Consider the following 24,789-nt stretch of genomic DNA (forward strand, 5'->3'; position numbering starts at 1 on the left):
TTCTGCTCTTGAAGTAGTGAGCTACTCAAAGTGGAGGAATCAGCTACCTAAATAAGGGCACAATTTGTGCAAGTGTTGGACACTCACAGATCCCAAGGAAATTGACTATCATCATCTTTGAAAATCGAGCCACATATGAAGGTGTCTGTATACTGATTTAGGGCCCTGATCCTCAAAAGTGTATTTTAGGTGCCTAACTCCCCTTGGCTTTAGAATTAAAAGCAAATGTTCTCATGAAGAAGCACCGGGTTTAGAAAAGCAACGCTGGGCTCAGTGGACAAAAAATGTAAGTCTCAATTGCTTGATGAGAACTAGCTTGAGTAGCTGTCAAAGCTACATGGTTAGAAAATGATTCCCTAGGTCTGGCTTTAAACCTCAGCTGACAATTTAAACCAGAGTCTCTGGCTCTGGATGGGGAGCAGTAAAATGTACGACATTAGCCATCGCCTCAGCAGAATCTGGAAACAGCCTCTTTAGTGACTTTACAACAAACTGTGCAAATAAAAAGGTCCACTCCAGAGCCCCTACGTGCCCCTCTGGCCTCCAAATCTTTACTTCAAAGAAACCCTCCACCAAGAGAAGGAGCCTCCAGGAAAGAGGCATGAATCAAAGCTGCATTTCCCAGTGAAATTGACAGCTCATTCCCCCCCATATGCTGCCCTTTAGTAATTTAATCAGGTAGTGGAAGGGAGTTTGTTTGGCGTTTTAAAGTTCATTTTAAGCTGAGGCAAGAGGGAGTGTCTGTCTGCAGGCACAGCACCACAGGGGAAGGAAGAGAGAGAGCCTGCAAGGCTTGGAGTGATCAAAACAGCAAACAAAAAAACAAGAAAAAAAGAAGCCAGATGTATACTCACCGGAACTTTTTTCCGAGAAGAGAAAGATTCTTTAGGGGGATCATCTCCTGCAGGAATACAAGGAAGCAAAGTTTGCTTGGATTTGTTTTTCTGAAAATCGTTCATCTCCCCTCTCATCTGGTCTCAAACCATGGTATGCGTTTGTTGCGAGTTGAACTGGGAAGACTTCCAGCCCCTCAGTGCTTGGGGTTTGATTCAGTTAAAGTTAACCCTAATCAAGCACATTTCTGCACTGGTGGGGATGATACTGTGAATGGCAACAACAGACCTGTTGTGTTAACTCATCCTAAATTGCTAACAGATTTGGGTTCTCAGCACTTTGCATTGTTTTTTGGGCACGTAAACCAGCCCAACAAAGAGCTGTATGCCACAAAGATATAACTCCAAGGACAAATGCCAAATCCAAATGCCAGTGCAAGCTCAGATTTAGAAGCAAAGTCTGCAACTCTGGCCATCTTAGTACGAACAGACTGATTAAATTCTCTCCAGAGCTAACTGGGGAGCTGGAGAAAACTACCACACAGAAAGCACAATGACAACATAAAAGTGATTAACTCACCCAGCTTGCCTGTCTGACAGGCCGTGGGGTGTGAATTGCTGCACCAACCTCTGCTGCCCCTTTCCTTTTAAGGCCACAGATATTAGAGGCTTCTGCACCCCATTAGATATGCCCCACTCTGCTCTCAGCATATAGACATTCAGCTCCCCACAACAATCCTCCATTCCTCTCTAACACCATTTAATCTTCTCTCCTGCATAGAGTCCTTCCCCTTGCTCCACTGGGACAGCCCAAGTGGACTCCCCCAAGGCACAGCCCCATTTCCCCCTGAAAGAAGGCCTCACTCCCTCCCCTGTACAAACACATCAACAAGTTCATTCTGGTGGTCTCATGATAGGCTCCCGTTGGTGCTGAATGCCCTGTGCAGTCATCCCTCGATTCCCAGCTGACAACAACAGGAATCAATGACACAGGTCCCTGCAAGACTGGGCCAACAGAACACTTCCCACCACCACCCTATGCCCTTCACCTTCAAAGCCTCTGCCAGGGACTCTGAGGATCTCCGCTCCACAGAAAATATACCTGATGTATTGCCCCACTCTCAACACCTGGATGTGCCTTCCCTAAAACCCCATACACATTCCTCCTGGAATTTCCCACCCTGCATTTCCTTACCCACCTGGAAGGCTCCTCTCTGCCTTTCCCCAAGATGCAAGACTTTGCCCAGTCTAGAGACACCCAGTTCTGACCATTACCATCTGGTATCGACAACCAGACCCATATCCAGCATGGGCCCAGGAAAAGTGCCTTCTGACCTTTGGCGGAAGCCCCACCAATTTCTTGCTGGCTTTCTCCCCTGCACCTGAATCATCAGTAAGCATATGGCTTCCTTGTGCCCCAGACCAGTGTGAGTTGACATCCATGTACCAGCTAAGAGGGGGACCCCCTCAGAATCTGGCAGCCTTTCTGCAAGATACGCTGCATCAGCAGGGATGTGGAACCCCTAATGCTGGCACAGCTGGGAGGAAAAGCCTCCTGCCCCTACTTGTGGATATTTATGATGACTCCATACTACAGAAGGTCCATCTGTTTACCATTAATTGTCACACCTGACACGCCTGCACAGTGGAGCCTGTCATTTGCTGTTCACAGAGCACATACAGCAGATCATTAAATTAAACTCCTGTGAGGTGGGTAATATTAGCCCCATTTCACAGACGAGGAGACTGAAGCCTGGAGAGAGTGACTTACCCAAAGTCACTCAGCGAATCAGTGGCAGTAGGAGGACTAGAATCCAGGTCTGTTGACCCCAGGCCTGTGCACTAACCACTAGACCTAAACGTCCATTTGAAATATTTCTCTTGATTATTAGGAGCCTGACCCCATGCTCCCTGAAGTCAATGGAAGGACTACTATTGACTTCGATGTGCATTGGATCAGGCTGCTTTGCTGACGTATCATCAGACCTCCCTCTGCCAGAAGGTGATGGTCTTCCACCCACGCACAGGTTTGCAGCGGGAACTCCAGTAGCAAAGGAATAAGACCGGTCATAAAAACAGGATGGAGAATGTTGGACTGGACTCCTGCACTGCAAGGACAATGAGATGCTTTGATTTTACTGCAGTCCTGCACCTACTTCTCCTGAGCACGTGAACAAGCCCACGTTTTACATAAGCTAAGAGTCACTATGGCTACACTATATTTGTTATTTCAGGATACAAGCGTATACCAAAATAGTAACTTCATGGCCAAACACTGTGCTTGAAACAGCAGCACTATTTCAAGCGTGGTATTCCGGTTCCGGAACTTCTCATCGTGAGGGAAGTAGCAGAAACTTCAAAATAGCTGCTTATTTCAAACTTCGATGCCATGTGGATAGCACCATGTGCAAAATAAGTTAACTCAAATAAGTTCTTTCAAGTTACAGCTACAGAGTAGCCATAGCCAATGTGTCTACACAGTAAAGTTATTTCAGAATAACAGCCGCTATTTCAAAATAAATTTGCGAATGTCTATACAACGCAAATGCTATTTCAACACAATTACAAAATTGCAGATGGCGTCTTTCAAATTTGGGAAATCTGATGGCTATGTCTCTTTTGAAAAAGTAATGCAAGTGTAGATGAGCCCATTGTATGAGGAATAGCAAAAAAAAGGCACTGGAAATAGGTATTTTCAAAATAGGGGATATGTAGACCAGGAATAAGGGCTATTTTGAAATAAGGCATAGTGCATCCAATGGCTCTATTTTGATATAGGCTCTAGTGTATCAAGATGCTCTATTTCAAAATAGCACTCAGTTATTTTGAAATGCATTTTATGTGTAACAACATCATTTCAAAATAAGCTATTCCAGAAAACCCCTTCAAGAATAACTTATTTTGAAATAACATTGCTGCGTAGACATAGCCTAAATGATTTACTGATTACCTGTAAGAAAACTTATATCAGAACGTAAGAACGGCCATACTGGGTCAGACCAAAGGTCCATCTAGCCCAGTATCCTGTCTGCCGACAGTAGCCAATGCCTGGTGCCCCAGAGGAGGTGAACCGAAGACAACGATCAAGCGATTTGTCTCCTGCCATCCATCTCCCGCCTTTGATGAAAGGCTAGGGGCACCATACCTTACCCCTTGCTAATAGCCATCTATGGACCTAACCTCCAAATATTTATCGAGCTCTTTTTTAAACTCTGTTAGAGTCCTGGCCTTCACAGCGTCCTCTGGTAAGGAGTTCCACAGGTTGACTGTGAGCTGTGTGAAGAAAACCTTTCTTTTATTAGTTTTGAACCTGCTACCCATTAATTTCATTTGGTGTCCTCTAGTTCTTATATTATGGGAAAAAGTAAATAACTTTTCTGTATTTACTTTCTCCACACCAGTCATGATTTTGTGTACTTCTATCATATCACCCCTCAGTCTCCTCTTTTCTAGACTGAAAAGTCCCAATCTTTCTAGCCTCTCCTGTTCCAAACCCTTAATCATTTTAGTTACCCTTTTCTGAACCTTTTCTAACGCCAATATATCTTTTTTGAGGTGAGGAGACCACATCTGCACGCAGTACTCAAAATGTGGGCATACCATAGCCTTATATAGGGGAAGTAAGATATTCTTCATCTTATTTTCTATCCCTTTTTTAATTATTCCTAACATCCTATTTGCTTTACTGACTGCTGCTGCACACTGCGTGGATGTTTTCAGAGAACTATCCACTATAATTCCACGATCCCTTTCCTGATCTGTTGTAGCTAAATTTGCCCCCATCATATTGTATGGATAATTGGGGTTATTTTTCCCAATGTGCATTACGTTACTCTTACCCACATTAAATTTCATTTCCCATTTTGCTGTCCAATCATTCAGTTTGCTGAGATCTTTTTGAAGTTCTTCACAGTCTGCTTTGGTTTTGACTGTCCTGAACAGTTTGGTGTCATCTGCAAACTTTGCCACCTCACTGCTTACCCCTTTCTCTAGATCATTGACAAATAAGTTGAACAAGATTGGTCCCAGGACTGACCCTTGGGGAACACCACTAGTTGCCCCTTCCATTGTGAAAATTTACCATTTATTCCTACCCTTTGTTTCCTGTCTTTTAACCAGTTCCCAATCCATGAAAGGATTTTTCCTCCTATCCCATGACCACCTAATTTACATAAGAGCCTTAGGTGAGGGACTGTGTCAAAGGCTTTCTGGAAATCTAAGTATACTATGTCTACTGGATCCCCCCTGTCCGCATGCTTGTTAACCCCTTCAAAGAACTCTAACACATTAGTAAGACACGACTTCCCTTTACAGAAACCATGTTGACTTTTGCTCAACAAACCATGTTCCTCTACATGTCTGACAATTTTATTCTTTACTATTGTTTCTACTAATTTGCCCGGTACTGACGTTAGACTTACAGGTCTATAATTGCCAGGGTCTCCTTTACAGCCCTTTTAAATATTGGAGGTATATTAGCTGTCTTCCAATCATTGGGTACTGAAGCTGATTTGAAGGATAGGTTACAAACCACCGTTAATAGTTCCACAATTTCACATTTGAGCTCTTTCAGTACCCTTGGGTGAATACCATCCGGTTCCAAAACCTCCTCTAATGACGCTTTGATCTGGGACAGTTCCTCAGATTTGTCATCTATAAAGGATGGCTCAGATTTGGGAATCTCTCTAACGTCCTCAGCTGTGAAGACTGAAGCAAAGAAAATATTTAGTTTTTCTGCACTGGCATTATCTTCCTTGATTGCTCCTTTTATGTCTCTATCGTCCAGGGGCCCCACTGCTTTTTTCGCAGGCTTCCTGCTTCTAATGTACTTAAAAATCATTTTACTATTGTGTTTTGAATTTATGGCTAACTGTTCCTCAAAATCTTTTTTGGCTTTTCTTATTACGTTTTTACATTTAATTTGGCAGTGTTTATGTTTCTATTTTGATCACTAGGATTTGACTTCCACTTTTCAAAAGATGCCTTTTTATCTCTCACTGCCTCTTTTACATGGTTGTTAAGCCATGGTGGCTCTTTTTTAGGTCTCTGACTTCGTTTTTTAATTTGGGGTATTCATTTAAGTTGGGCCTGTAATATGGTATCTTTGAAAAGTTTCCATGCAGCTTGCAGGGATTTTACTCTAGTTACTCTACCTTTTAATTTCTGCTTAACTAACCTCCTCATTTTTGTGTAATTCTCCTTTTTGAAATTAAATACCAGAGTGTTGGACTGTTGCGGTGTTCTTCCCAACACAGGAATATTAAATGTTATGATGTTATGGTCACTATTTCAAAGTGGTCCTGTAATAGTTACCTCTTGGACCAGATCCTGTGATCCACTCAGTATTAATCAAGAATTGCCTCTCCCCTTGTGGGTTCCTGTACCAGCTGCTCCAAGAAACAGTCATTTAAAGCATCAAGAAATTTTCTCTCTGAATCCCTTCCTGAGGTGACATGTACCCAGTCAATATGGGGATAATTGAAATCCCCCATTATGAGGCCGTGTCTACATTAGCCAAAAACTTCAAAATGGCCATTCAAATGGCCATTTCGAAGTTTACTAATGAAGCGCAGAAATACATATTCAGCGCTTCATTAGCATGTGGGCAGCCGCGGCACTTCGAAATTGACGCTGCTCACCGCCGCGCGGCTCATTCAGATGGGGCTCCTTTTCAAAAGGACCCCACCTACTTCGAAGTCCCCTTATTCCCATCTGCTCATAGGAATAAGGGGACTTTGAAGTAGGCAGTGTCTTTTCAAAAAGGAGCCCCGTCTGGATGAGCCGCGTGGCGGTGAGCCACGTCAATTTTGAAGTTCCGCGGCCGCCCGCATGCTAATGAAGCACTGAATATGTATTTTAGTGCTTCATTATTAAACTTCAAAATGGCCATTTGAATGGCCATTTCGAAGTTTTTGGCTAGTGTAGACATAGCCTTAATGAGTTTTTTATTTTGATAGACTCTCTAATTTCCCTTAGAATTTCAGCATCACTATCACTGTCCTGGTCAGGTGGTCGATAATATATCCCTAGTGCTATATTCCCATCAGAGGAAGGAATTGCTATCCATAGTGATTCTATGGAACATTTTGATTCATTTAGGATTTTTATTTCATTTGATTCTATATTATTTTTCACATACAGCACCACTCCGCCACCCGCTCGACCCGTTCTGTCCTTCCGATATATTTTATATCCCAGTATGATCGTGTCCCACTGATTGTCCTCGTTCCACCAGGTTTCCATGATGCCTATTATGTCAATCTCCTCCTTTGATATGAGATACTCTAATTCACCCATCTTATTAGACAGACTTCTAGCATTTGTGTAAAAGCACTTTAAAAAACTACCACTATTCATATGCCTGCCCTTCCCTGACGTATTGGATTCTTTTATATGTGATTTTTTCTCATCTGATCTGGCCCATACTCTGTCATCTCCCTTCTTCTCTTTCTGACTGAATTATAGAGAATCTCTTTCAATGGAGTCTCGCCTAAGAGACGTCTCCGTCCAATCCACATGCTTCTTGCACCAATCGGCTTTCCTCCATCTCTTAGTTTAAACACTGCTCTACGACCTTTTTAATGTTTAATGCCAGCAGCCTCGATCCACTTTGGTTTAGGTGGACCCCATCCTTCCTGTATAGGCTCTCCCTACCCCAAAAGCGTCCCGAGTTCCTAATAAATCTAAATCCTTCTTCCTAACACCATCGTCTCATCCACGCATTGAGACTCTGAAGTTCTGCCTGCCTACCTGGCCCTGCGCGTGGAACTGGAAGCATTTCTGAGAATGCCACCACAGAGGTCCTGGATTTCAGTCTCCTTCCTAGCAACTTAAATTTGGCCTCCAGGACATCTCTCCTACCCTTCCCTATGTCATTGATACCTACATGTACCACGACCACTGGCTCCTCCCCACTACTGCATATAAGTCTGTCTAGATGCCTCAAAAGATCCGCAACCTTCGCACCAGGCAGGCAAGTCACCATACGGTTCTCCCGGTCATCACAAACCCAACTATCTATATTTCTAATGATTGAATCACCCACTACTAACACCAGCCTCTTCCTAACAACTGGCATGCCCTCCCCTGGACATAACAAGCAGTTCTGAAGCACCTTAAAGACTAACTAATTTTTTAATCAGGTAATGAACTTTCATGGGTGTAGCCAGACATGAACTCTCCATTTGGCCTTTTCTTCTTCTCCCCTCCACTGGGAGAGACAGAGAGAGAAACAAAGAGGGAGACAGGCAGCCTTTGATGTCCTGGGAACACAGGTGTGCTGTCGCACCCAGCCTCTCTACGATACACAAAAACCAGACAGTGGATGGGCTAGCTGATGGCCGCCCTTCTGGCTGATCTCGGTGATTGACACGCCTGATCACTGCCCCAGGAAGAACGGGGAATCTCTGCCCATCACCTCCAAAGGTGCCCAATTGTCCACAATTCACAGGTGCAAGATGAGCCTTGCACCTTCCCTGGGAAACCTGGGGTTCAAACACATTCCTCCCCGATTGGCCACTTGAGACCAGGAAGAAGCCTATGTGACCAAAGGGGGTATAAAAGAGGTTTGGCAGCCCACCCCCCTTTGAGCTCCAATCACCTACACCTGCTGGACAGGTCTGGAATTGACTCCCGAGACTGGGGACGCCTGGTTCGTATCTACTTCTTCCTGAGGGACTGAGAGAAAGATTCTGGGTCACACCAGATCTAGGAGGCAGGGGTAAGAATTACACCTGTATTACACTTCTTTCCTATAGGAATTGAGGGAAAGACTCTGGTTCCACCAGGTCTAAGAGACAGGGGTGAAAATCACACCTGCAACAGGCCTTTCTTGTGTACACATTAATTGTATTAGTTTAAGCTAGCTAGTTTGTCTAAAACTTTTCTTAAGTTAAATTGTATTGTTTCCCCTTTAAAAACCATGAGTACTAACTTGTACTTTAATCATTTGTCTTAGTTAAATTGTTTCTATCTTTGTATAAATAAAAAGTAACTGTTAAAGCCTCACTAAGTGTAATTTTCCTCTTGCTGCTGTACCGGAACTAAACATTAACCAAAGAACCCAGCCTGCCCTGGCTGCTTAGCATAGCTGCTGGTACGGCATCACCCCCTTTACCCCACCGGACCTTTAGCTGGCACCTGGGCATCGGCTCACCATGGATAAGACCCACATCCAGATATGTTAGACTTTAAGGTGCTACAGGACTGCTTGTTATTTGAGAAGCTACTGACTTACACAGCTCCTCTCTGAGTCTTATATCAGCTAATGAACTTAGCATATATTGCAAAAAACATGCAGAGATATTTATATCATTAATGACCAACAGCAATTAGCAGACAGAATGGTGGGAAACTCATACCACTGGTAATCAATTTTATGTGATTTTATTGGATGTTGAAAAGGAAGCCTGGTCAACTCCTAAAACTCTTACTGGCAAAGTGAAAAACACACACTCTCTAGCAACAGAGCTGTGTTGACAAAGTCCCCAGCGTAGCCACAACTGTGCTGACAGAAGGGAGTTTCTGTTGCCATTGTTAATGTCATTCAGGGAGGTGGTGCTCCTGTGCAGGCCAAAAAATCTCCTCCTTCTACTGTCTTACATTGCATCTACACCAGGCCTGTCAATGGGGCAGGGCACAGGGGGCAAATGCCTTGGGGCCCGGTGATTTAGAAGGGCCTAGCATACTGGCCAACACTGCTACTGCAGTGGTGGTGGTGGGGATGGTGGCCAAAACCCCCAGGCCCTTTAAACTGCCACCAGAGCACCACAGTGCGTGTTCCGGGCAACTACAAGGACTGCAGCGGGAGGGGTAGTGTGTGTGTGTGTATGTGGGTGGGTGGGAGGGTGGGAGCAGCGTAATGCACTCCAGGAGGTGCTGACAGCAGCTGCCTGCCTCCTGTGTCTGAGGCCCCTCTCCTTCTGGCCGCCCACCCACCCCACACTGCCCAGGGATCCAGCGAAACAGTTGGCCTCACTAATTTACATGTAAGGTTAAAGCCAATATACTTGTGCTGAAATAGGCTTGGTAGGGTGGATGAGCCCTGATTCTGCAGAATTTAAGCCTGAAGATAGGGGAGATGCAAATGAACACAAAATAACACTGTATCATCTACATTTGTTGTAAACACCTTAAATTCTGAGTCAAGTGTAGTCCATGGAGTGACATTGGTCATAACCCAGTGCAAGATTATAATCAGACTCAAGACTGTGTGTTATTTGTTCATGTTCACAGAATCACAGGGCTGGAAGGGACCTCAGGAGGTCATCTAGTCCAGCCCCCCACTTCAAGCAGGATCAATCCCCACTAGGTCATCCCAGACAACACCTTGTCAAGCTGAGACTCAAAAACCTTGAGAGATGGAGAATCCACCACCTCCCTAGGCAACACATTCCAGTGTTACACCACCCTCCTGGTGAAGTAGTTTTTCCTAATATCAAACCTACACCTCTCCCTCTTCAACTTCAGACCATTACTCCTTGTTCTGCCATCTGACACCACTGAGAACAGTTACTCACCCTCCTCTTTAGAGTTCCCCTTCAGCAAGGTGAAGGCTGCTATTAAATCACCCCTTAGTCTTCACCTCTGTAAACTAAACAAGCCCAAATCCCTCAGCCTACCCTCATAGCTCTTGTGCCCCAGCCCCTTAATCATTTTTGTTGCCCTCCACTGAACCTCTTATGTCTGTTAATGTTAAGATGTTTTTAACAGAAATCATTCAAAGAGCCAGTGTCTGGAGCTGGACCAAGACTATTTTCATGTTAGGCTAGGGGGTTAGATTTGATTTATTGATGCCAAAGTCTCACAAGTTGTTTGTACAGATCTTGCCCTCCAAAGGCCCTGTCCTGTGGAGGGACTTTTTGCAGGATCAGCTCATTTGTTGATCTGCTCTGAATTTTTTGTTCATTTACCAAAGAGCACTGAGAATGGAATTCAGCATGCCAGGCTCAGTCTCACCACATAATCCCTTCTCTGTTTTGTGAGCTACCTCTGCACATCCCTACTGAGTTCGAGGGGTTCTGCTATTATATTTCATCCTTAGCAAATATCTAAATAACAATTCTCTGTCACACACACACACACACACACACACACACACATGTTGGGCGGGGGGGGGCAGTAGGAGAGGTTATAATTCTTCCTTCCCCCAAAATGTCACTATTTTCCATCTGGCACATTAACTTGCATCTCTACATGCCCATATTCCAGCAAGGTTTCAGAGTTTCCCCCATATCTGCTTTGTCAAGATCATTCAAGCACGTTTGCAGTACATAGTGCTCATTCCCAACCCATTTGAATGAACATTTCACATCACTCTATCACAGCATCATCCAGGCACAGAAGACCATTGGGTCTATTACACCGTTCCTTAGCATGTTACACTGAACTAGCTCATGGTGAATAACAGCACATAAATGTCCTAATGACATAATATGTCCAATCAATTGTAGGAAATGAGGGCTAGATTCAGTATAATTTCTTGTCAAGGTAGATTTCCTACCTTGTGGGTAAGAGAGTTGTTCTTTACAAAGCCAAGCCGCCTGTGGATTAATAAAAGACCAGCTAATGCGACCAACCGTCATTTAAACAGCAATGCTCTGCATCTGGATTTATTTATTAATGAAGCTATTGTAAGTAGGACTACTAGTGACATTAAAAAGTATCACCAGCACTTGGACCGTACACAGAGGTCAAAAGGTCAAATTTTGGTACTCTGCCTTCGAAAGGTTGCTGATCTCAGATCTAAAGCTTGGGGTCAGAGGTAGGATCTGAGAAAAGACCAGGTGAATGAGGAGAGGCTACTCAGAGTATGTCAGTGAAAGCTGACGTGTAAACACCAAAAGGAAGAGGGAGCACACTGCAAATGAACTATTGTCATTGTTGTGCTGATTGTCTTTTTGACTTGATTCAGACATTTCAAGCCCCGAAGGGACCACTGAGATCATGTAGTCTGACCTTTACAACACGGACCTGGGAACTTCCTCAAAATAATTCCCAAAAAGATCTTTTACGAAACACATCCAATCCGGAGTGAAGAATTGTCACAGATGCAGACCCCATCAGAATCCTTGGTAAATTGTTTCAGTGGTTAATTATTCTTAAATATTCATTTGTTTCCTCCGAAGGCAAGAAAAGTACTGCGCCCTATGGAACCTCAAATCCAAACATTTTTATAAGACTAAATTTTCTGAGGAAGTGCGATACACAGGGCCAGATAATTCTTAGATGATATAAAATATCATAACAGCATTGACTGAAGTGGAGAGACACTGGTTCACACTATCTGAAAATCTGGTTCATTGAAGTGAAGTCCAATGTAAAGCAGCATATCAGTGGGAGCATGCTTATTCGAGTCTAGGTATCCTGAGCCCAGTCTAACCACTAAACCAAAAAACAGGAAGAACCCCTATCCTGCTAAACTTAGTTGCATTTTCTTTGTGTGCACTCTCTCTCTCCCCTTTAATTAGCAAGGAAAACAAGAACAAAATCTCTTACCAGCTTGTTTTTCCTTTGTTGTTTCCTTTGTACCTTTCTGCTTTGTCATGTTTGCCGTTTCTGCGCTCTGTGTGGTCACAGCTCTACGTGGCTGAAAATTAATCTCACTGAGCAGTCCTGATTGTTTATTTAACTCTTGTTTAATGTTTCACTTTGCTATAGTGACAATATAGTCACCAATAGAATGCCATGGGCCCATCTTTGGTTTTCAACCTTCACACAGAGCTGAAATTATTTATCCTCAGCTTCCATAGACAGAAAATCAGGCGTGGACAAGCCACATATACAGGTACTGTTAAGCTACAGTCACAATGCTCCCTAGGCTTTTCATGGTAGATATTCTTCAGGAGCGGGCAGCCAGCAGGACAGCTGACAGAAGCAATGGGTCATTCCTGTCAGCCCCCTGTCTACTGTATTGTGGGTTTTGCTGTAGGCAAAACCCTGATTCCAGTTCTCTGTGGCTTCAGTTACCAGTGATTTGAGTTTATAGAGGCTTCGGCTCTGGGCCTAGCCACAGCATCTACCAGGATGGATTCTCACAAAAAAACTACAGACCCCAACTTTAGCTCTATCTTTGAACAGTTGGAGCGAGGGGGGAGAACTACTCAAACCACTATTACAGCTGAATAGCCAAAAGGCTCCCAGCCATTAATTCTCTCCCCCTTCAAACTCACCAACGCTCAGACGGGGAGGGAGAGTCCTGTGCAATTCATAATTTACTCTGCAGTGATGACCGCCCTATACCCCCAGCAACAACTTCAAGCATTGGTGAGATGCCACAATTCTTACACTGGGTGACAGCATAAATTGTGACTTGACAAGAACATGTTTGTTTATAATACACAAAACTTCATTACGTCACCTGCTACCCATCAGGCTTTGTTTACAAGATATTTCACACACACACCTCATAGAACTGGAAGGGACCTCAGGAGGTCATCAAGTCCAGTCCATTGCCCTATAGACAAGGCCAAGCACCATCCCCTCCTCTCTTTTTTTTAAGAATCTATTTGCCCCAGAGCCCTAAATGGCCTTCTCAAGGACTGAGTTCACAACCCTGGGTTTAGCAGGCAAATGCACAAACCACTGCACTATGTCATATTCAAATCTGTGCATTGCTATGCAAATGATCTCTAAAGGACACACTCCCCAAATCCTTCAGCAGTATTGAGCTCCTGCTGGCACTTTCCTTACACACATTTCATTTGGGCTCTTAGGTTTTTTTATACGCTGTTGAGGGAACAGGCTTTTGACCTAAGCCTATTTAGGGCCAGATCTACAGCTGGCATAAACCGACATAGCCCAGTTGATTTGGATGGAGCTGCTGCAGCAAAAAGCAGCTGCAGCTCTGACCTTAACTGAGCACATTTGTCCGTACTTAACTCTGTAATGAGATGGGCTTCATCAACTCTTAACAGACCAGCTTCGATTCTAAATTCTTCTTGCATCCCATCTACTAGCCTTTATTAAATCGATGCACCATTTGTCGTGCACTGAGCCCTTTCTTCACCTGCTGTACCTTAATGTAGCAAGAAGCATGAAATAGAAACCATTTCTATGGCACAGTTTTAGAATTGTCTTTCATGTTTCCCCAGAACTAACCTCAAAACCGAAGCCAAATATCTCCAATGAAAAAATAAGTGCCTGTCTTTCCCTGCTTCCTCCTGCCCATGAGCTGCTACGTTTTCCAGTGACCACCCAAATGTTCTGATATTCTTAAAACAATGCAAATTTGCTTATCCACAGTGATCTGGATCAACAGGGATTTTAATAAACAGAATAAAATGGTTATGGACCTTCTGGTACCCGTTGCTCTTGGAGATGTGTTGTTCGTGTCTATTTCAATTGGGTGTGCATGCGCATTCACAGTGGTCAGAAGATTTTTTTTCCCCCATAGCTGTACCCGCAGAATGGATCTGGGTGTCTCCTGATGTCGTGCCTCTATGGTGTCCAATATTGTTTCCTGCCAACCTGCCCCCTCCTCGGTTCTTCCTTGTTGGCTGTTCCAACAGAGTGGAAGGAAGGTGAGTTTTAGAATAAACATAAACAATACGTCTCAAAGGACAACAGTTACGAGAAGGTATGTGACCATTTTTATTCTCGAAGTGCTTGTTCTGTGTATTAGGTGATTCACAAGCAGATTGTTAGGAAGTGGGGTCGGAGTCAAGCACCAATCGTAACATCGCTTGTCCAAAAGAGGCATTGTTCCTGGCTTGCTAAGTAATTGAGTAATGTGAGATGAAGGCGTGGATCAAGGACCACATAGCGGTTCTACTGATTTAGTGAGTGGAGACTTGGGCCAGAAATCTGTTGTAAGAAGCCTGTGCTATGGTGGAACGTGCTGGGATTGGAGGTGCAGGAATATCCAACTGCCATAAATAGTTGGACATATAGAACAGTTTAGTTCTCTCAGGCTACGTCTACACGTGCACGCTACATCGAAATAGTCTATTTTGATGAATAACGTCTACACGTCCTCCAGGGCTGGCAACGTCGACGTTCAACTTCGACGTTGGGCAGCACCACATCGAAATAGGCGCTGCGAGGGAACGTCTACACACCAAAGTAGCACACATCGAAATAAGGGTGCCAGGAACAGCTGCAGACAGGGTCACAGGGCAGACTCAACAGCAAGCCGCTCCCTTAAAGGGCCCCTCCCAGACACAGTTGCACTAAACAACACAAGATCCACAGAGCCGACAACTAGTTGCAGACCCTGTGCATGCAGCATGGATCCCCAGCTGCAGCAGCAGCAGCCAGAAGCCCTGGGCTAAGGGCTGCTGCACACGGTGACCATAGAGCCCCGCAGGGGCTGGAGAGAGAGCGTCTCTCAACCCCTCAGCTGATGGCCGCCATGGCGAACCCCACTATTTCGATGTTGTGGGACGCGGATCGTCTACACGTGCCCTACTTCGACGTTCAACTTCGAAGTAGGGCGCTATTCCCATCCCCTCATGGGGTTAGCGACTTCGATGTCTCGCCGCCTAACGTCGATTTCAACTTCAAAATAGCACCCAACACATGTAGCCATGACGGGCGCTATTTTGAAGTTGGTGCCGCTACTTCGAAGTAGCGTGCACATGTAGACACGGCCTCAGTGTAGAAGGCCACAGCCCTATGGGCCCTGAGGGAGTGCAGTTTCTGCTCCATGGGAATGTAGTGCAGCTCGGGGTAGACCACAGGTAGAAAAATGCCCCAGTTCAGGTGAAATTGTGACACTGCTTTTGGAAGAAAATCTGGTAATGCGTGAGCTGGTCCTTATGGAACATGATGTAAGGTGGTTCTCATGTTAGACCCCTCAGCTTGGACACTCTCCTGGTCAACATTATGACTCAAAAAAGCCACCTTATAGGGAAGGAATAATAGGCAACAGTTTTGCTAACGGTTTGAAGGATGAGCCTGTGAATCTAGAAAGGACTAGATTAAGGTCCCAAGCTGGGACAGGCTGATGTATGTGCAGATAAAGTCTCTCCAGAACTTTCAGAAAATGGGTGGCCAGGGTATTAGTGAACACTCAATGCACATCCGAATCTGGATGGAAAACAGAGATGGCCACCAAGAGCGCCTTCCCTGGAGGAAGAGAAAGACCTTCTTGCTTTGGAGGGAGGAGATAGCCCAAAATGAGAAGTACTGGGACCAGCATAGGAGGAGAGTGATGCTGAACCACCCAGGATGAGCACCTCTGCCATTTAACTAGAGACGTGGCTCTGGTAGATGGCTTTCTGCTGCTGAGCAAAATCTGTCCGTCTTGGCGTAAACTTCTGAGCTCTGCGGTGTTCAGTCATGAAGCTTCCAAGCCATGAGGTGAAGGGCCTGAGGGTTGAGGTGCTGAAAGCATCTGAGGTCTTGTGTTGAGAGGTCTGGAAAGAGTGGCAGTCTGACTGGTTTCTACATGAACGTGCCAAGAAGCAACATGTATCACAGTTGATGAGGCCATGCCGGCATGATGATGACTTGTGCTCACTCCCTCCTGATCTTGGGGAGCACTTTGTGGATGAGCAGAATGGGTGGAAACGCATAGAGAAGGGGGCCTTGCCAATGAAAGAGGAAAGCGTCGGCCGTGGGGCCCTGGTTGTGGTTCCAGAAGAAGCAGAACTGCCGGCACTTCCCGTTGCACCATGTGGCAAATAGGTCTATGAGAAGGCCCGTTGACCTCCCTCTGTGAACATCACCAGCTAAGTCCATTGTAGGATAAGTTGATTCTAGCTATGCAATTGCTGTAGCTAGAACTGCGCATCTACAATCAAGTTACCTGCCCAGTGTAGTCCTGCCCTTAGTTCCTGATCCCACAAATACCTGAGCATGGATGCAACTTTATAAAATTCTACTGACCTCCATCTGACATGATGGATATAAAGGAAAAAAATGGAAGGAAATAAAAGGGAAGAGTGAAAGGTAAAAGTTGGAGTGGTGAAATGAGAAGAAATCCAGTGTGGCTCCTCACAGGGATAAAGTTATTCACAGGCCTCAGTGTTTGTCTCCTCTGTCTAAAGACATGGGATCCTGACTGGGGCCTATGGTAATTAAAAGTACTAATGGCATATGAGAGACAGGAGAACACAAATGGGGTTCAGCTTCTTCTCTTTAAATTTCTTCTTCATTCATCACAACAAATGATCCCTTTCATCCTTTCCTGTTTGCCTGATGTTGCAACTCTTTCCCTTCTAAGAGTTGGGTTTTCTGCAGAGCTCTCAGCTTCAATTCCGTTGCTCACTTTCTTTTCGCGCAAAGGTTTGCAGCAGGGATGGTGTCTTATGTGGTGAGTACAGTGTAAAACACAATAGCTGTGTCTACACTCAAAAATCACTTCGAAGTTGCTTACTTCAAAATACAACTTCGAAGTAAGCAACCTCGAAGTTGAGTGTCTACACACACACCCTACTTCAATCCCAGGAATGGAGTAAGGACTTAGAAGTTTGGCTCCTTACTTTGAAATTAACTTGAAAGTAAAGGAAAAATGTGTGTGGACTCTCTGCTGGCTACTTCAATGTAGTTAACTTTGAAGTTAGTTCCTATTGTAGACACACCCAATGGGTCTGATCCTGACTGGGCCCTCTAGGTTTTACATCTATACAAACAAAGACACCTGTTTACTCCCCTAACCCTTGGAGCTAATTCAGCCCCTGTTAATAGTTCAAGCACACTCAGGCAAAAATCATGTGCTCTCAGTACTGGGTTTAAAGCACAAAGCCAAGTGAGAATTATATGACAAGATGGTTTTCCACGTAATAATACTAATCTGGGAAAGAATCAGTTTGGATGAACGGACTGCTTTTAAAAAAAAAAGAAATTGAAGACAAATTTGAAACTGTTTAAACAACCTGTTTTTGACATTGTCCAAGTGCAAAGTTCTGATTTTTGGTTCAAAGTAACTTTTTGGTTAGAAATTTAAGTTACTCTGTAGCAAAAATCACCTTTCAAACACTTTAAAGGGATAAAACTTGAATGTTACAAATTTATCAAAATAAAATATTTGGACAGACCTGAAATAAACATTTGTTCAACTCATGAAAATCTTCAAGCACTTTGAAATTTCCCCCCTCAATTTGGGATAGGAAAATTTATTTGGAATTGCTAAAATGTTCCCAGCATGGGAAAACCATTCCCACCCAGATCTAACAAGTAAGATTTAGTTAATGCTTAGATCTAGTGCTTGTCCTGAGCACAGGAGTGAATTTCATCTGATTTTCAGTTTCTCCCCTAAGTGGCACATCCTTCATTCTGTCTCTTACATATCAGATATGAAGCCAAACCTAGCACTGTGTTGGCCTCATCCAAAACCTACTGAAGTCTGTGGGAAAACTTACTCTGATTTAAATGCGCCCCAATGAACACTCAGACCCATGACCTTCAGTTTGGATTGCCTGAATCTGCCGTGTCCTTTCAATGGTGTGCATTCCAAGAACATGTGTTCTGACTTGCCTTCCTTTCCTCTGCATCCCCGTTGGTACCACATGGGCTTTTGTAAGGGCTTCTAGATTGCAGCACACTTTGCCTATATAATCACATCTTGGCTGGATCAATAAACATTTACGAGGCAAAAAGTCGAAGTAAGGCCAGCAGCAATGCTGATGGCTTTGAAAAAGAAAAGAAAAGCAGAAATGAGGTAAGGAAAACAGAAAGCGAGCTAAACAAGCTATTAGGAAATAAGCTTGAAGTTTGATTGATAAGGATATAGATAATATATTCTGAACACCTCCTAATAGATTAGGGGCATTATGCTTTTGCCAGTCCACACAGACAACACCTTGTATTCCTGTCTTGAGACCAATGTAGCTTGGATTGTACAGCAACTAGGAAGAAGCTGTAAAAAGTCATTTTCGTATCTAAACTTTGAATAAAGGAATCAGGCCAGGTCTACAGGACAGGAGCTACAGCTATGCTGCATAGATGCTTCCCATGGTCCCAGAAAGGGTGTTTCCCTTGTTGTAGTTAATCCATCTTCCCAAGCAGCAGCAGCTAGGTCAATGGTAGCATTGATCCAGAGCCACAGTGCTCAGGGGTGTGCCTCCCCCGTCTTCCACTGGCCAATAGGCCAGTCCCACATCCTCATACTTGGCTCAATCTAATTCTTGACCTTCCCCCCCCGACCCTCCACTCTCTGATTTGCTCACCTTGATTATCTTTTTCTGATTTGTCCTCCTTGCTTACTGTTTTTGGTTCTCTGTGCCTTAAATATTGAGTCTGTTCTGGTCTGGCTATGGTCTGAAGAAGTGGGTCTGTCCCACGAAAGCTCACCTAATAAACTATTTTGCTAGTCTTTAAAGTGCTACTTGGCCGCTTTTTGTTTTGATATGAGACAGGTGAAGGATGAGGTACAATGAAACCTGCCAAAGCTGGAAGGCCTTCTGGGCAGTGCTAAATGCTAACTGCCCTTGGCCCTGTCCCTTCCACCTCAGTACCCATCCCTTCCAGGGGCGTGGAGCTGGGGCCCCCCACATATTGGCACAGGGCCCATAGTGGCTGTCAGCCCCATGAGTACAAGGAAACAGTTATTAGGCTGCCTAAGCTGTGGTGGTCTCAACAGCAGCCATACCATTGTCCAATTTTGGTAGGCATTGTGGCAAAAGGATGGAGGGATGAAGAAGGGACCTGGAGGAGATGAGTGAGGTAACTTGGAGGATGTTTACAGGGAGCACCTCCCAATTAGGAGAGGCAGAATGGAACAAAGCCTGGAGGTTCTTGTGTGAATATTTGACAGACAGTATACCATGGCGGCTGAGGCCCTGGGCCAATCAGGAGCTGACATTTCAATTGTGAAGGAAAGGTGCTGGGTAGGGTGGGGACAGCTCATGAAAGGCCTTGAAAGTGAAGCCACACAGCTTGTGTGTGATGCAGTGGGGAAAGAGAAGCCAGTGGAAGGAGGCGAAGGAGGGAAAGCAAGGAGCCCTATGATCAAAGCAATGGGGTAGAACCACCAGTGCACCAACATTCTGGATGGACGTGAGCAGAGCAGGGCTGCAGTGGTCAAGGCCAGACAAGGAAATCCTGCAGTAACCTTGGTTGATCCAATGAGAATTTGAGCTGCATGGCTGGCTAGGAAAAACCTCAGCTCAGACATGTTTTTTAGAAAGACACCCGCTATTTTATACACAGCCTGGATGCGAGGACCTAACTTCCCTGTGACAACCCTAACAATCACTTACATGCTGGAGCAGTGCTGGAAGAGGTGATGTGTTTAAAGCCCTCTCTGCTATGAGAAAAACCCAAGCAATTTGTTTACTTTTGTACTTGAACTTATCTCCCCACTGCCTTCTTTTCCCTCCCCCCTCATCCCACTTCTGGGTCTTTTCTCCCTTAAGCACACGACCCAGATGCTTGTCTCCCGGGTTTCTCTTACACCTGACTCTCTCCTCTTCCTGGCATGTTCAGTCCCCAATACACATCCTGTTTTCCCCCTCCTCCTCCTCCAGGCTCTTCTTCAGTGAGGTGAAGCTGGAAATAAGGAAAGCTGGCATCACATGATTAGCCAGCCCTCCTTTGGCCTCCAGGAAATATTCCACAGACCACACTTGGAGACCCATGGTTTAGTAGATTTTACCATGCAGAGGGAGAAAATTTGTTTCCTACTTGTTAGGAAACTTAGAGTCAGGACTCCTGGGTTCTAGTCTGTCCACCACTGACTTTGCTGCACATCCTTGAGCAAGTCTTTGGACATCCTGTATCTCCATCCATAAAACTAGGGAAAACAACATTTAACTACCTTCTGGCAGAGCTCAAAGGTTTGATTCAGTAATGTCTCAAAAGTATCAGGGGGCTCTGCAGATAAACCGTGTTGTGTAAGTCCAAAGTTTGCATGCAACCTTTATAGGATCATTAACTGTTCTACTTCCAAAGAATACTGCCTGCCAGAATCCTTGACATATTCCACAGAGAAAAAAACTTCATAATCTTTGCAGTACCGGGAAGGGTGTTATCTTTTTAGCCCACAGTTTTTGATCTTAATCTCAGCTGTTATCATACTCCCTGTTTTATTAGCACAATCTGCAAGGGTCCCACCACATGGATGAACCCAAAAATATAGCTGAGGTAAGGAAATGGTTGAGCTGATTCACAGCTTTATCATTTATTTGCCAGTCATCTCTGCCTGGGAAATTGCTCTGATATGTTTTCATGGACTGTGAGCTACAGCAGGAAACCAAGATCCAGATCTATCAGGTAATTGTTATTCTTACACTTCTTTATGCATGTAAAACCTGGGTGGCCTATTGACAGCACCTCAAGAGTCTGGTGAGGTACCAGCAACGATGCCTCCAGATGATCCTTTGCCTCAAATGGGAAGATCATGACACTAATGCCAGCAGCCTCACGGAAGCCAATGTCACCGGCCCTCAAGGAATGATCCTCATACACCAGCTCTGCGAGGCTGGACAGTGCGTGCAGATGCCAGACTTGCTTTCTGAAACAAGCACTCTGCACTCAGCTCAGCCATGGTTCAAGATCCTCAACTGGTCAGAGGAAAGTCTGCAAAGACCCACTGAAAACGTATCTCAAGAAAGCTGGTGTGGGCCTCACAAGCTGGGAGGAGCAAGCTACCAATGGACCTCAATAGCACCACATCCTCCCTCAGGCGGCAGCCTGCTTCGAGGAGTAGTGCCTGGTCCTTGATGCTGCACAGAGAGAGGGAGGGAAAAAGAAAGACCTTTCTCCTGCTAGGCAGCAAACCCACCAGGAAGTGTTGGTACCAACTGCAGCTGGATCTGTGGTTCCAGGATCAGACAAATCCGTGGTAGAGATCATCCAAAAAAGGGGTCACCAATAGGGATGATGCCTAATGAGTCTCAGGCCAAGTTCTGGCTCTTGCTCCTCTATCCCAGGGACTGCCACACCTGCCCACTATCACATTCATCATCTCTACTGTTATGACCTACTGCGGTCCTGTCATCTCCACCCTCCACCCACCTGCACTGCCATCCAGAGAGCCTGGCAGCACATAGTTTCATCCAATAGGATTCATAACACCTTTCCCCGACTCCCCACTCCACCAGTTTCAGAAGTGCACTGTGATTTGGGGTTGCTCCATTTTCTGCTTCCCAGCTTTAGCTATTGGAAGGCCTGATTACCACTCAGGCTGAGCACCTGCAGCTCCCATGGATGCCAGTTGGAACTGGAGGTGCTCAGCCTGCTCTACAGATCAGGCATGAGGGGAGGCACCCCAAAAAGGAAGCACTGAGAGTTAGAGGCTCCTTTAAAAATACTGACTGAGCTCAAGCCACCAGCTCATATTACGCACAAAGCATTGTTATGGTTTCAGCTGAGCTCGAAACTTACCCACCTTGAAGTCAATGAGAGCTTTTCTATTTGCATTCACCCCTGGAGGACAGAAAAATAGGATGAAAGGGAGAAGGAGATGGGAGAAACTATATCCATTCTTTCCAGTTGCTTTCTCACGGCCAAGGACCTAATCCTGCCAGGTGATAAGCACCCTCAAATCTTGCTGATGCCAATGGAAGTTGAAGGGGAGCAGCCTTTTCCCTACGTGCACATTGCCTTTTTCTACTGTCCCTCCTGTTAGGGCTGCTTCACCCCAAGCGTTAGTTATGTCTTTGCAGTGCACAGTTACATCAGACTCTTGGCAGACTGAAGGCCCCCAGATCGGCATGTGGAGGAGCTCCCTACATGCACACCCCAGGACAGAATTCAGCTGCTTTGTTTCAGGCACCTGCTGGGGCACATCCAGTGCTCACATGGACTTCTGCAAACATTTAGGCCATGTCTACACAAGCCAAAAACTTCAAAATTGCCATGCAAATGGCCATTTCAAAGTTTACTAATGAAGCGCTGAAATACATATTCAGCGCCTCATTAGCATGCGGGCGGCCGCTGCACTTCAAAATTGACGCGGCTTGCCGCCGCGTGGCTCGTCCCGACGGGGCTCCTTTTCGAAAGGACCCCGCCTACTTCCAAGTCCCCTTATTCCCATCTGCTCATAGGAATAAGGGGACTTCGAAACTGACATGGCTCGCCGCCGCGTGGCTCATCCAGACGGGGCTCCTTTTCAAAAGGACCCCAGCTACTTCGAAGTGCTGCAGCTACCTGCATGCTAATGAGACGCTGAATGTGTATTTCAGCGCTTCATTAGTAAACTTCAAAATGGCCATTTGCATGGCCATTTCAAAGTTTTTGGCTAGTGTAGATGCAGGTGCTTTGAGTCAATCTGATGCCAAATTTGGGCCAATACATTCGGTATTCATGTTCTCCTGAGAAGTACAAATCAAATTGACCTAAATAACGTTGTGTATGCTTAGCAACTTGCAGGACTTCACCTTTTGTTTAGCGATATTGTCCTTCTTAGACATAAAATGCACATGGCACATTTTTCCATCTCTCCTTCAGTTTTATCTCTAAGTCAGCAGACAATTGCAACATGGAATGTCTTAGTATCATATACAGACATGAATATCTTTCTGCTGATATGAAGCTCCACAGACACAGTGATTAAAATTCATTCTCTCCAGGATAAAAACCAACTGGAAATAATTCAAGGCAATGAAATCAGTTTTCAACAATCCTGACATTTCCTATTGTTTGCAAAGAGATCTAAGAGTAGTGAAGTCAGAGAAATAATTTCCCTCTTATACTAGATATGAATGATTAAACTTATGACAGAGACTTCATTACTTTTCACGTCTAAGACACGTTTTCAAGGAGGCCTTGTCTAATATGGCCCAGGTTGTGCTTTGAGTCCTAAACTCTCAGATAAACAGTTTCTTCGAGTTCAAAGGTTTGATTCAGAAAGGCAAATTTCCCTTGAAGTTATTTTGATCAAGTAGTCCGACACCAAAGCATAATAGTTGATTGACAGCTGGCAACACTTTGCTCTTTCCAAGTGAGATTAGCTTTAGTTTCAAAGAGGAAAACAATTGTTATTTTTAGAGATGCAATTTCTTTTGTATTAAATGTCTCATAATAGCCGCGTCTATACTAGCCGGCTATTTCGAAGTAGCTGTGCCAACTTCGAAATAGCGCCTGCAGCGTCTACACGTGCCGAGCGCTATTTTGAAGTTGAAATCGACGTAAGGCAGCGAGATGTTGAAGTCGCTATCCTCATGAGGAGATGGGAATAGCGCCCTACTTCGACGTTGAACGTTGAAGTGGGGCACGTGTAGACGATCCGCGTCCTGCAACATCAAAATAGCAGGGTCCTCCATGGCGGCCATCAGCTGAGGGGTCGAGAGACACTCTCTCAAGCCCCTGAGCTCTATGGTTGCCGTGTGCCGCAGCCCCTTAAAGCTCCCCGCCCCCTTATTTCCTGTGCAGGAAGCTGAGAGCTCGTGCAGGCAGCAGCACAGCCATGTGCACAGCCTGCACGGACCTCAGAAGCCCCAGTCTATGACCCTGCACCCCATGGCATCCAGCCAGCCCCCCAAGTGCCCACAGGGCACGGCCCCAAGGGGGCCCAGGGCTCCCAGCCTGTCAGCCACCGAGGGAAGAGGCAGCGGGGCCCCTCCTGGATGGAGACGGAGATCCAGGACCTGCTGGGGCTCTGGGGCGAGGAGGTGCTCCAGGTAATGGGGAGCAAGAGGCGGAATGAGGATGCATTCGCTCGGCTGGCCGAGGGCCTGGCTGCCCGGGATCACCCTGCCCACACTCCTGACCACGTCAGGAGTAAGGTGCAGGAGCTGCGGCAGGGTTACGCCCGGGCCCGGGATGCGGCCAGCCAATCTGGGGCCGCCCCTGCCACTTGCCTCTTTTACAGGGAGCTCAGGTCCATCCTGGGCCCCTGGTACACCTCCTCCCCCCCGGCCACTCTTGACACATTGGCCGATGAGCTCCAGCAGGCCCCAGAGCCAGAGTCCACCCCAGAGGCAAGCCCTGCACCCCAGGGGCCCCCCAGGAGCACACCCCTGGGACACCGGAGGAGGAGGAGGGCAGTCCTCCAGTGACGGGGGGCTCCACATCGCCCTCCTGTCCCGCAGCTCCAGCAGGGCATCCGCCCAATGGGTGTCCCCCGAACATG

General features: G+C 45.6%; 1 protein-coding gene across 2 annotated transcripts in view; it reads right to left on the reverse strand.

Annotated features, from left to right (window-relative positions):
* SLC15A2 (solute carrier family 15 member 2) overlaps positions 1-12,379 on the reverse strand; it is a 54,771-nt gene extending 42,392 nt beyond the window's left edge. Inside the window, exons 1-2 of one of the 2 annotated variants that reach the window (XM_075001724.1) lie at positions 12,330-12,379; positions 855-901 (exon numbers count right to left, since the gene is read on the reverse strand). In XM_075001724.1, coding sequence (XP_074857825.1) covers positions 855-901; positions 12,330-12,378 — 96 coding nt within the window. In that variant the 5' untranslated portion in view covers position 12,379. Of the gene's footprint in view, positions 1-854; positions 993-12,329 lie in introns of those variants that run through there. The other variant, XM_075001723.1, reaches the window with a different exon arrangement.
* Positions 12,380-24,789: the final 12,410 nt, after the last annotated feature.

This window comes from Carettochelys insculpta, chromosome 8, assembly GCF_033958435.1.
Source record: "Carettochelys insculpta isolate YL-2023 chromosome 8, ASM3395843v1, whole genome shotgun sequence".
In the NCBI taxonomy this organism is placed as follows: Eukaryota; Metazoa; Chordata; order Testudines; family Carettochelyidae; genus Carettochelys; species Carettochelys insculpta.